This window comes from Sabethes cyaneus, chromosome 2 (genome assembly GCF_943734655.1).
Source record: "Sabethes cyaneus chromosome 2, idSabCyanKW18_F2, whole genome shotgun sequence".
Taxonomy (NCBI): Eukaryota; Metazoa; Arthropoda; class Insecta; order Diptera; family Culicidae; genus Sabethes; species Sabethes cyaneus.
In genome coordinates this window covers 239,612,867-239,626,981 of record NC_071354.1, presented here as the reverse complement: position 1 = coordinate 239,626,981, position 14,115 = coordinate 239,612,867, and the positions used below count along the sequence as shown (strand labels likewise).

Genomic DNA, 14,115 nt, shown 5'->3' with positions numbered 1-14,115 from the left:
CGTGATCCCCGGGGGATCACGTGGCGCGCAGTGGATTGATTTGTAATATATTACATTTATGGAATTTGTGCAGCACCTTCAGACACACAGCACCGGCTGCTTTCGCTCCGTGAAATATGTTTGTGAGGGAGTAATAAAAATGGAATTTATTAGATATGAGGGGATCACATTTATCTCTTTTGAAGAACCCGGAAGACTGTGGATGTCTTTCAATTCTAAGTTCGATAGCATAATTCGATGAAATTTTAAAGGAGCAGTTTTATAGTGGAATAACATAAGTACAAGATTATCATTTAAGCATATAAAGACCCTCTAAATTAACTGGTCACCGTGTTGATATACATATTTGATAAGGAATTTTTAATTTAAATAGTTGCATCGACTTACCACGAAACAATGATTTTAGGGATTAACGGAAACAAAGTTTTTGTGCCAAACCTCCATCGCGTACATCTCACTGTGAGTTATCCGGGATAACCAACACTGAAAATAAAGCAACGACAGCAATGAATTGATATGTGATCAAAGACGGACTGCAAACTGATAACAAATAATATCGGATATTCGTTCGGCATTTTCTGCCATAATCTAAAGCCATAATATGCATGCTCGGTGTGTCACTTCAAAAAGAAACCTCTCTCCATCACCAGAATCCAGCATGGAATCCGAGAACCTACATTCCATCCAACATTCCAGTCGTCTGGCCGTTCTCAACTCAACTGACTGACAGTCAGAAATCTAGTGCTACTACAGCTAATGCGCTTCTTGCACGACCGACCGGCGAGGATAATAAGGACAACTTCACAGATAACTAGCACTCAGCCGAGTACGCTCTCTCGTTTCATTCGTTTCGTCGTTCTATTATGCCGTCGTAGTCGTCGTCGTTGGACGAGTCACAGCGGAAAAACATAACCAGGCGTGAAATTCAATTCCGGAGATTGCTTGCTACTGCTTGCCAAGCGTGTGAATAGTCGCACTACTGCAAATCTTTACCGTCGAGGCAACAACATACGCGCGAAAACAGTCCGTTCGGGAATTTTCAAGCAAACAACACAAGCGTGCGTGTCCCCGCCGGCGCTTGTCCCCGTCTCCGTCTCCGCTACGGCGTAAAATAGTGTTGAGTGATGATTGAGGTCACTTCCTGCTTAGGGTAACGACTAACGAGCATCGTCGCTCGGTGGAACGAACCCAAATGAATCCCCGAATTCCGGAGGCTCGCGTGTCCGGTTGAGCTTAAACTGCAAATCAACTAGGATGTAGGTTGTAGTGCTACCAGTAGTCGTGTCACGAAATCCAACTCGACGAAACAATTTGGGATTGAGCAAAAATTACGTACTGCGAATCTTTTAAGCTTTAAGTTTTATCTGTCCTTCCCAGTTGTACAGGGGCGGAAAAGAACTGAAAATATCGATTTTTACGTAATCTGTGGAGACGACGTTCTTTTTGCGTAAATAATCCCGATATTTGGATGAACACATTTGGAACGAGGCACGATTTGCCGCAGTGTCCCATCACCAGCGCAAATAAACAGCTAGTTGACAGGCTAGCAAGCGGGAGCTTGGCTGACACTCCGGAAAATCGTCTTAGGGCGATTTAACGGAAGCGATTGCTTTAATTCAACATTACTTACTGTACGAGCAGGATGTGAAACAAAACAGTTGTGAGAAAAATTAATAAATATTCGAATTCGAAACTATTTGAGTGAATTCTCCTCGTTTCGCACCTATTTTTAATAATTTCGCACTAAAATTGCAAAATGCTAAAGCATGTTCTATGTTTGTCATTTTTAGCACATTCGCATTCGTGTTCACTAGCACAGACATCAATTGTTAGTGCCATAGTCAATCAAACGTACACTTAACGAAAGGTAAAGTTTTCCATCCCTATTGGCCTTGCCAGCGTTGCTGATATTGTTCAGGGTTTTGCGTGAGAAAAAAAGAAAGGGAAGTATTTTTGCTTTTGCTAACACTCACGCGTTGACAGTTCGGCACGAGATTTCCGGCACGAGAAGTGCGAGCAGCCTACGAAATCTCTTTCAACGCTGGCAAGGCCAATTACGGACGAAACACCCGTACACAGTATTGGTACTGTCAAGCCATTTTTTGCCTTAACGGTTGTAGGGCAAAACATGTGCGGATGGCACGGAATAACATAGGATAGTTGGAAAGCAGATCTCTGGGGGTGTGGGAGAATGTGGGAGTTTCGAACGTGTCGGACCAGTTGTGATTCTTCCATGTGTGTGCAATAATGTTAAAATACTAGTAACTGATTCATACTCTCTAAGTAGGATTTTTCCCATTATTAGTTGCAAAATCTATTAATATTTATATAGAGCACTAAATAATCATACAATCATCATCGAATGCAGTGTAACCTTAGACGAACCCGAGGATCTTCCGGTCATTCGTAAGCAAAAAGAGGAAAGAAGCATTGCCTAATGATATGTTTCTGGGTGACTATCATGGAAACACGTTGTTAGAGAAATGGAGTTTTTTCGCCCAACATTTCCAGCACAATTTCGGTGACTCCGCTGCTACTATGGCGCAAACTAACGCAGTATTAACTACACGGAGAATAAAAATGTAGTTTCAACCATATTGATGGTTGTTTTACGCACAAACAAAAATTTCGTTTTGTTTCAAACTGAAAGGTATGATTGAAATAGAAATATTTATTGTTATATCAATGTTAACTTCAAATTTGAAAATACTTTACTTTTAATTCAAAACTGTTATTTTCTTGATTCAAACAGAATCTCGTTTTGAAACAACAATAATTTTAGGTTGTTATAAAAATATTTTATTGAGGCTTAAAGCAACAATCATTTTGTTTGACACAAACTGGAGCTTTTTCGCTCCGTGTAGCATTCCTAGAGATGGCCTAGATTTCAATCTACCTGCAATGATCCCGACCTAGAAGCTACAAAAAGGGGGATCAACATAACGTTAAAAATTACAGAGGCATTAGATCTCTTTGCGCAGTTTCAAAAGTTTTTGAAATTATAATACACGATGCTCTTTTCGTAAGCTGCAAGCACTACATCTTTTCACAGCAACATGGCTGTTATGCAAATCGCTCTACTGTTACAAAGCTGGCAAAGTTTAGCGCAGCGTGCATACAAAATATGAGCGTAGGTGCGCAATTTGATGCGGTCTACACTGATTTAAAAGCTGCATTTGACCGAGTTGATCACAGTATTCTTCTAGCAAAATTGGAAAAGCTTGAGCTTTGTTCTATGCTTATACAGTGGCTCCGATCCTATATTTTAAATCGGATGCTCTATGTAAAGATGGAAGTAAGTCGGCATATTTCTCGAATCTCTCCGGTGTTCCACAGGGTAGTAATCTTGGATCATTGCTCTTCACGCTGTTTATAGGGGGAAGTCCACTATGCTTGGACACTTTAGATTTTTAAGATAAAGCTCTAAAAATACCAGGTTTATTACATATTATTTTCAATTTAATGTGGAGGAAAACAATATTATGAGCACAAAAATACAAAGTAACAATATTTGTGCTGCAAGGTAAATTCTTAAAGTAGACAGTATTTTGTGTACAAATAAGCTCAAATCGAAAGCTGTACTTTATGCTCGGACATGATAAAAACCTGCATCAATAGAAGTAAAACATCCTAGAACAATTTAAAACTCTAGCACAAATCTTGTGAGTCCAGTCCTAGCAGATATGCTGTATAAAAGTTGAATAAAGTTCTATACACATAAATCTTTTATTTTAGTGTACTGGTAACGCGGAATACACGTGAAAATTTACGCAGCAACTCCATTTACAAGGCACGTTGATAGGTTGACATCAAACTGATATTTTGCTGCAATTTTTTTCTTAATTTTTCTACCTTTTGCATTGCTTAACTAATTTTGTTTCACATAGGAATCAAAGATAAAGCAATTCTATACGAAGTAAGCCAATTTCGCTGATACTTTACTGTCCGGTCATAGAGGACAAGTTGGTGTCCGGCTATAGAGGACACGGCACAGTTTAAAAAAAATAAGTTTTTTCATCAAAATCTTGCATTTTTACGTCAAATTTATACTGTTTCGGAAAACAACTTTATCAAGCTAACGTGCAGAAATATGACATCTTTTATTTATTATCTTTAACTTATATATAAAAATGGATTTCTGTCTGTCTGTCTGTCTGTCTGGTCTATCTGTCGGGATGTTCCTTAGAGAAGCAAAAACTACTGAACCAATCGGCATGTAGAGGTTTTTGGGGCCAGAGAAGGTTTTTATGATGGTTAGAGACCCTCCCTCCACCAAGAGGGGAGGCTCCAATACAAATGAAACACAAATTTCTGCATAATTCGAGAACTAATCCAGCAAATGGAACCAAATTTGGCATATGGAGGCTTTTGGAGGCAAGATTTTTTTCTATTATGAATTAGAACCCCTCCCCTTTTTAGGAGGGGTTTCGCTGATTGCTTTACTGTCCGGTCATAGAGGACAAGTTGGTGTCCAGCTATAAAGGACACGACACAGTTTTTAAAAAAAAAAGTTTTTTCATCAAAATCTTGCATTTTTACATCAAAAAAAAATACAAATACAAATTACCTCATAACTTTAGAACTAATCAAGAAAATGAAACTAAACTAAATGAAACTAAAGCAAATGAAATTTTTCTATGGTGCATTGAGACCTCTTCCCTCTGCAGGAGGTAAATTATGACCCCTCCCCCTATAAACGGAGACGCTCCCATACAAATGAAATATATACAAATTTCCTCATGACTAGAGTACTAATCAACCAAATCGAACCAAATTTGGCATGTGGGGGGTTTTGGAGGCAGGAACTTTTTTATTTTTTTTAATGACTTTAGTCACTTCACCCCCGTGGTAGGGGGATAAGGACTCTCATAATACAAATCAGACAGAAATTTTTGCGTAACTTAAAAACTAATCGAGCTCGAGAAATTTTAGACTCTTCCATAAAACATTAGTCAAAAACAAGATCACCAAAAACTATCAATTAGGTTTATTTATTTTCCTAGATCCACTGCCCTCTGTTACTTTCTTTCAGTTGGGTCCGAACGAGCGACAGCAAGTAAGGAGAGAATAACCCCTTGCGAAATGGTATTTTTCACGAAAACATTTTCCGTGAAATGGTATATCGCGCGTAAGGTTTTTCGCGAAATGGTATTCCGCAAAACTCTATATTCCGCGTTATGGTCAACCGAGAAGTGGTGTTCCGCAAAACGGTATGCGGCGAAATGTTATATAATCATGGCGAATATTTTAATGCTATCCGCTTTATTTTATTAGGCTAAGCAATGGAGGGAGTTGTTTTCTACTTTACTGTGAGGAAAATTTGTATATTAAACCACCCATGAACTCCTCAGAAACTTGCAAAACTCGAGATTGTGACAAAGGTCATCCGAGATTCACGATTAATGAACAATACAGTTTAATTTGTGGCAATACGAAGTTTGTCGGGTCAGCTAGTCTATATATATAACAGTGAGCGTGAGTATGTTTGTATATATGTTCCACCATAACTCCAGAACGCCTTGACCTTTCTCCGCTCAACTTGGCACACATGTTTCTTGATATAAGAGAATCAGCACTGGGGGGTTGACAATAAGGGAGGGGGGGGGGTTACTAACAGGGGAGGGAGGCCATAACTCCGAAACACCCTTGACATAAGGGAATCAGAATTAAAGGGGTTGACAACAGAGAGGGGGTTCATAACAGCGGGGGAAGGCCTAACTCCGAAACGCCTGGACGGTTGTTCATCAAACTTGGCACACTTGGCGTGAGGGAATCAGCACTGGGAGGTTGCCGAAAGGGGGAAACCCCTAACAAGGGACTAAGTAAAAGGGGATACGGTTCTCTGGCAATTAAACCGATTGCAGTTATGCAAATGACTTCGATAAAAGATGGGGTTTCACCGAAGAGGAATAGGGCAGATATATAAAATAGGCTGAATTTAGAAACCTGCTGAAAATACCCTCCCGTACCCTATATGGCAAAAAAGCGCTTTGTTTCGTTTCCATATAGTGGTTTTCATAGAGCAAACCAATGCATAATTAGCTACGTGACAGAAGAGAAAGCTGACTGGGAGAGAATCGACAAGTAGGGGGACGAGGAACGTTAGTATGAATATATGTTTCGCCATAGCTCTGGAACTTCTGGACTGTTCTTCATTAACCTTTCGTTATTCACGCCAACTTCGATTTATTGGCATGCTAAAACCTAACAGAATTCACTCGAATACTAAAGCCACTTCGTGAAAAACTTATCAAAATTTTTCCACCGTTTAAAAGATCTTGGTCTGTGGATCAACTTTGCATAAAACAGTTACTTTCATTATTGCTGGAATCCTGAGATATACCGAGATAAAGCTGACGGTTCACAGGCGTTGTACAAAATACAACAGTGCGAGTAACGGAGGGTTAAACGTTGCTTGTCAAACACATGTGATGTATTTTGGCATAAAAGAATCAGCGCAGGGGGGTTGACAAAAGAGGGAGATGGTCTCTTACAAGAGGAGAGAAAGATTTAAATGGGCAAAGGGGTGCCATCCTCTTGCAATTGGAACGATAGCAGTTGTACATTTCTGGATTTCTGAAAGGGCGAATAGGGTGGCTATTAAGAAAGGGAAGGTTCAAAAACGGTTTTTGTATATTTTTGGGATTACCGGGAAGAAGTTAGTTTTGCAAGTGGCTATGGGACAACATGAGGGAAATTGACAAAAAGAGTAGACACATTAAAATGAAAACAGGTTTTTGTTTCTTGCATTACGAGAATTTTCGTACAATGTTCAATCAACAGATGTACAAGTGACTGAGAGCCAAAGGGGCACCGAGTAAGATCTGGTAATCAGCTAGTTAAAAATATTTGCAACTGCACTTTTATAAAATTTACTCGATTCCCTTTGTTTTATTGGTTAAACCGTTCGACAGTTCACATTTGTTTACCTTTTGAAACAAAGATGTCATAATTGGGTCACCATGAAATCTTGCTATTAACTATTGTTACATGCTTTCCGAATATTTTTAAAACGTTTTGTTTTTGAGAAAAAACTAGTGTCCGGCCACAGAGGACTTCCCCATAAACGATGTTTCATTTTTACTCCCGGAGGATTGCCGATTGTTTTTTTGCAGATGACGTGAAATTATTCAAGATTGTCAATGATACTGTACTATTTGAAGCTCCAGCGAATATTTTTCTTTTTGATATTTTTGATATTTTTCTTCAGTAGTGTTCCAGCAAACTACTAACTCTTAACACCGAGAAATGCAGTATGATTTCATTTCATAGAAAATCTAACCTGATTACGTTCAATTGTACCATGTTTGGTAAGACGGTAACTAGAGTAAACCAGGTCGTAATTTGGGCGTTACTTTGGATACTTCGCTTACATTCAAGAAATAATTGCTAAGGCGTCGATCCGCTTGGAGCTTTGATATATATTCAAAATTGCTGAAGAATTTCGAGATCCTATGTGCCTTCGATTACTTTACTATTCCCTGCGTTCCATCTTTGAGACCAACTCGGTTGTTTGGTGCCCATTCAATTCTAATTGGATAGCAAGAATTGAAGCCGTTCAGCAGAAATTCGTGCGATATGCTCTACGATTTCTGCCACCGTATGTAGAGCGCTGCCAGCTTCTTGAAATGCAGACTTTATAGCGAAGGCCGTTCAACACTCAAGCTGTCTTTGTGGAAAAAATTTTGTCTAGTGAGATCGATGCTCCTACTTAGAATACTTAATATGCAGCTTAATATGTATGCACCGGAAAGGACTCTGAGGCCCAGAGATCTACTTTATTGCCTGGACGGTTGTAGGGCAAAACATGTTCGGACGGAACGGAATATACTACTATATTGCTTATTTTGTGCTGCTTGTTAATCATTAAGATTACTATTGTCAGATGATGTATTTTATAAATAAACAAAAAAGATTTCAAACAAAACATTATTCGCCAAAACATTTATAGTAGAATTTATTAATATACCAAACATATACAACATGTTGAACACATTACTACGAGCAGTATAATGCGATTGTATAAAATCGCTCAAATAACTAAGAATCTAAGAAGAATGTTCTATTCGAAACATAGAAAGAATACTAAAAATATAAAAATGTAGACAAATATAATGTAAATATTATCTTTAAAAAGGAAAATTACTATACCGTAGACCTAAATTATTTTTAAGACTAAAATTCCAAGCAGCGCAAAAGGCGCCGAGCAGTTCTGTAAGCGGGGGAAGATGTTGCGCCCCGACCTCACGAATCCCTTTTAACATAGTCCGAACCCGGACTTTTTCCCCGAGACAATTAATGGCATTGTCCGAGCAGACGCATATTTTCTAAACACAACTTACATTCGACAAAGCAGATACAACTTACAGATTTGCGGTTTAAACATAGCTTACAGCCTGAACAGTCTTGTTTCTCGACAAAATTTCGGTCCCGCGGAAAATATACAACAAACGTCGTCGCTGCATAACCCGACCCTGGGGTGCGCGACGAAATATTGCTGTTGCAGTTAAAAACTGTAATAATCTACGTGCGATATTCGGTTTTACTCTTATCCTGTATGTCGCAACTACGTCGCACGTGGTGCGCTGTATAGCGCATCAATGTGCGATCACAGCGCACCACGTGCGACGTAGTTGCGACATACAGAACACGAATAAAACCGAATGTCGCACGTCGATTATTACGGTTTTTAACTGCAACAGCAATATTTTCTTTATAATAGCGAACCATCGCATGCTTCCTATATACCAAGGTAAGGCCATGGAATGCAGGGCCTTAGAGTTAGGTAAATATACTCGATTTGACCTTTAATTTTGTCCAAAAGACTTCACAGCCCGCTGTTAGAGTACAGGACAATGACGGGCTAAGTACTATCCTATTGTTTCTCACAGTCTCTTCCAACCAAGATCATACGACAACTGACTTGTAAGACCAGCATCGTACTTCGAAGCAAACCAAGAGCTTCTGCTTCTTTATAACGGGTGTTCCACAACAATTACGGAAAAAACGCTGTAAAAATTACCCATTGTGTATTTTCTTTTGAAAATTTAGGTAGAAGAAGTTTAGAGTGCACTGTATTTTTATCGCTGTCAGTTTTTCGAAAATTGGACCAAATGGCGTCACCCGAAAAGCAACGTCACGAATTGACTTTGCACAAGCACCTGGAAAATCCTCAACTCTCTCATTGGGGCATCGGTAAATAACTCGGAATCGTGCGGTGTGATTAAACGTTACTACGAAACTGTGAGCATCGAACGGATGTGCTATTAGTGATCCAGATCACAAGCGTGTTGTGAAAGCGTTTAAGCGGAATCCCAATGGTTCGATCAGGGATGTGACTAAAAAGTTGAAGCTGTCCAAGTCTTTTGTTTAGAGAGCCAAGGACCGGGAAGGTCTACCTACAAAGTGCAGAAGGCACCAAATCGTGACGAACGGCAAAATACGGTGAGAAAGTGACGGGCCCGGAAACTGTACACCCAGCCCAAGTAACAGTTTGGGTTTTATTACACTCTTATGATGGTATTTAAGACCAAAATTGATCTTGAAAGCTGCAATAAGAGTACAATAAAACTCACATTGTTACGTGGGAGATGCTGACGAAGGCTCATAGTCTTGTCATGGACTTCCGGTAGCTTCCGAGGCTACTTTTCTTCACCGCCCAGCACAAGATTGATGTTCCGGAGGAAATAAGGAAGCAGAAAATTTCAGTCTGCCAAGAAACACATGATTTGGCAAGCGATCTGCTCATGTGGCAAACGGAGTGCGCCGTTCGTGACTATCGGGACTGTAGACGGGCAGATCTACCTCAAGAAGTGTCTACAGAAGCGTCTGCTACCTCTGTTGAAGCAAAACGTATAGTTCTTTTGGCCGGATCCAGCTTCGTGCCACTATTCAAAAGATGTTGAGGTCACTTTCGTACCCAAAGATATAAACCCCCCTCTCCCTAATATACCGCAACTAAGGCCCATCACTGGGCTATTATGAAGCAGGCACTACGGAAGTATCCCAAGGTCAAATCTGAGGAAGACATGAAGAAAAAGTGGGTTTCCGTATAGAAGCTGCAGCTAGATGTTATACGGAATCTTATGAGTGGAGTTAAGCCTATGGTGCGAGCATACGGTTATGTTTACTAATGGGTTTCATTTTATTGTCTCAAAGCTTGAAAAGGAACGATCAACTAGGTAATTTTCTACAGCGTTTTTCCGTGATGCTTGAAAACCACGGTTGTTAAAACCTTGTGAGGGCATCGCAGTTACAAGGTTCCCGACCAACTCCCCCTTTTCCCTTTTGTATTTCGAGAGTTCTAATCCAAACAATCTAAAGCTCAAAGTTACCCGGAGGCTGCGTGGGTAGATTATCGAGGTAAAACTCGGACGAACACAGAGATATCACGGAAAAGCACATTCTAAGATGCAAGAAAAGCCAGCAGGAGGATAATCGTCAATAGTGTCTGGAAGAGTTGTCCTGGCATATGCAAGAGTACGGAATAGAACCTGAACCTAACCCACCAATTTGAAGCAAAAGTGTAAACGGAATAGACCACTAGTTCAGCAAGAGGTAAATTCAGCAAGAGATTGGCAGAAAAAAATAAAAACCAGCAAGGACGTACTGCCGGATGAGCTTTACAGCCATGCTTCTAAGTCCGGGAGAGCCACAAGGGATATTTTCATCGACTTCCAGGCAGCGTACGATATAGTTGATCGAGCATAGCTGACTTATCGTGGCACGAGAAAATTGACGTTGATTGATGATATTGACATCGACATCGAAGCTTAAACCTTTGCGACGAGAGACGACCAGACGAAACGAGACGATCCTCTTCCAAGAACAATCCACGGATCATCCAAAACAGCAACGAGCCCTTGACGGGGTGGTCTAAGACCTGCATAAGGACAAAGCATTTCATACTAGCAAAAACTGTTCTGAACATTCCAAAAAGTTTATTAATTCAACCTTTTACTATTCAAAGTACTCGTTGGCCTAACCAAACTTGAACTGAAACTGCCAAATTTTCAAGTTCGATTGTATCAATGTTTCCGTTCCGATCTCATAACGCGTGACTGCTGTTGCATTGCCTAGGTTTTTCTTCCTCCCCCGGGGGTGGAGGTGTTGCATGCTGCAAAGCAATTAACAAACACAGTTTCGGTTCGAACTGCCAGGATGCACTTCTGTTCGAGTAGAAAAGCTAACGACCTTCGACAGCGTATCACACGCAACCAACCAACCGGCAGCGCAGCTCAGCGCAGGGGTGAGATGAAAAAGTTATTATTATCATTCCGTTTCCCGGCATCCTTTGCGTTGGCGATATCAGTCAGGCAGCTAGGCAGCCAGCAGCCGGCAAAGCAAGTCCGGATGAGACTTTTCAGTCAGTCGGGCTATGCCCCGGAGCATTTTGCTTCAATGCTGACCGCATGGCAGAAGGGAGAGAGACAGAGAGCAGTAGCGTGTGTATTTACACAATATCGTTTCCCTGCGCTATACCTTACGGACCGATTCAGTGTGGCTTTTCGGAGGCAGAAAGTCGGAAGTGGAAAATTATTGGGAAAATCGCAACCGGTCGCAGAAAGGCAGCCGTCGGTCGCTTCTGCTGCAAGGCTAAGCTGCACTACACTACTATATTCGAGCCGTTTTTCCACACGTTTATTGGCCTGGCTTCGCCACCAGTCAGCCGGTCGTTCGGTCCGGTCCGGATGGTAGAATTTGCAACGGAACAGCAGCAAAAGCCGAGAAAAAGTGCTGCAAAATAAATGGCTTTAGAATTGAAACGAGAGTTGATGCGTTTTCTCCTCTGGTATGTCGTGAAGTAATTTTATATTCATTGAAAAATCCTAATGACGACGTGAATCTTTCCGAAGGAATGCAATCGCTGCCATAGAGCTGTGGCAAGTGAAGCGAGAAATTGAGTTGCAGAGAAAATAAAGTCTGTTGCACATTTGCAGTTGTTTCGCAAGTATTGAACCTGCATAAATTTCTCGGATTTGTTGAAGTCTTTATGGGGAAAATAGTCGAGACACCACTGCATTATTATTATCAGTGAGTTTAGTGTTAAACACTGAACAGTTCATTTAGCGGAAGGATTTATTCCATCAGTCGTCCGCCAGCAGCCGGTGACACACAAAAAACACCGTGAAGTTCATCACTCACTGTCTCATAAATGTCGCCTTTTGTAGCGGTTTTCGCTTTTCGCGTTCTGGCAGCGTTTGCAGTGCTGTCACATCAAGGATGAAATTTGTGTCCGAACGAGTTCCACCCCCGGCCGCCTGGCTGGCTGGCTTTTGTCGGTGATAAACGAAGTTTTCTACTGCCTCCCGCCCTCAGCTTGGCACATTGTGCCGCGGGTAACGACCGAGGGGCACTGCCAGTAGGGCCGGCATCCGAGTTGATCTCATCGCTAGTAAAGGTCATCAGCGGTGGAAAAATGAAAAATGATTTCTCTCCCCCCTTTTCTGGCTGCAGTGCTGCTGGAGGTTCACTTTTTTGCGTTCAAATCTGTCCTTCCTTGTTTACGACCATTAGTTCCAAGACCGGGTGCTCAAAACATGGCGATTTGGTTGATGATGCGTCACATATGTGGGGAAATGCAAATCACGATTCTCAAGCATCTAAACATCTTTTATCTAGGGTACACTACTAGAGTATGTTTAAATATCGCTTATATTAACCAGGCGAAGTGTTTTACTGTGTATCCTACAGAGTCTTATTTCGTTCAGCTTTCCCACATGGCTTGACCCTTAATGGAACCTCATCAATTAACCACACGCCGGGTGGTCCTGTCTACCGCACTTTGCAGTGTGTCACTCAAGCTGGAGGTATAATCATGCAACGACGTTCGGCCACTAGCTCTTTACTTGTACTTTACCGCCAGTGTCCGGCAATTGCAATAGCATCCTGTCGTGACATTTTAATCAGACGGATAGAAATCCAATCCTATGAGACAGTTAGGTTGAGCTGCTTTCTCACTACCGTGGGACGGTTTTACTCGCATTATTCAAAGGCACCTTTGAAGTGCTACAAATGAAGCTTCTTCGTATCGTGACTGTTGTACCACTACTGGCTGCCGACACACCAGAAACTAATATTGTTCGGATGCAAAAATACTTTAATAAGATGGTTGACAACTTTGTCTTCACTTCTTAAAAATGGGAATGGGCTACCATGCTCTCTACCAGCCCTCGTGTACTTCGTTTTGGGAGAGCTAATGGTGAACTAAATTTTCGCAGCTTCCACTTGAGAGGTCTAAATGTCTCTTACACAGCTATTATATTGATCTCGTCCGCAAAATCTGGGAGCATGTCAAAATTCGTGATAATGGTGACACTCCCTTGCATATCACCCCTTCGTGTAACACTCCCCAAAGCGATGATGAACAAAGTAAATTCAACTGCCCGTCACTTAGTTTCAAACCCTCAGAAATCTCACTCATTATCCTCATTTGTTGTGGAACCCTAAAGCCAAACCAGTTTAGTTGGAAAGTCATGTTCAAGCATAATCTGCCAAAACGGATTTCGCGTCACTGAATAATACGCTGTTTTACAGTCTATAAACATATGGTACGTCTGCCGAGTTGACCAAGAACCGCTAGCAACGGTATTTCACTGGATAATTTCAAGGATTTGGAAGGAGGAGAAACTATCGGAGGAGTCAATGGAAGGTGTGGTTTGTTCCATCGCACTTACTTACTTAGGTGGCTTGCCGTCCTAAGACAAAGCCTGTTGAACAAAGTTTCGCCATGTAACTCGGTTAAGGGCTACCGCACTTCAATTCCTCGGACACCGAGTACTCTCCGCCAGATCTCGCTCCACCTGGTCTAACCATCTTGCTCGCTGCGCTCCTGGTCGTCTTGTTCATACCGGATTTGAGGCGAACACCATCTTTGCAGTGTAGTTGTCCGGCATTCTTGCAACATGCCCTGCCCATCGTATCCGTCCAGCTTTGGCCACCTTCTGGATACTGGGTTCGCCATAGAGCTGTAGCTTTCTCCGGTACGCCGCCGAAGATCGTTCTTAGCACTCGTCGTTCGAAAACTCTGAGCACTCGCAGGTCCTCTTCGAGCATTGTCCATGTTTCATGCCCGCAGTAAACAACCGTGCTAATAAACGTCTTGTACAGGGTGCA

The 14,115-nt window shown here is 41.5% G+C and overlaps 1 protein-coding gene across 2 annotated transcripts in view; it reads right to left on the bottom strand.

Moving 5' to 3' along the window:
• Nucleotides 1-282: 282 nt before the first annotated feature.
• The window catches only part of LOC128738735 (synaptobrevin), a 54,670-nt gene continuing 40,837 nt past the window's right edge, over nucleotides 283-14,115 (bottom strand). The window contains exon 4 of one of the 2 annotated variants that reach the window (XM_053834077.1): nucleotides 283-483. In XM_053834077.1, the coding sequence (XP_053690052.1) occupies nucleotides 455-483 (29 nt within the window). In that variant the 3' untranslated portion in view covers nucleotides 283-454. The remainder of the gene's footprint in view (nucleotides 484-14,115) is intronic. The other variant, XM_053834079.1, reaches the window with a different exon arrangement.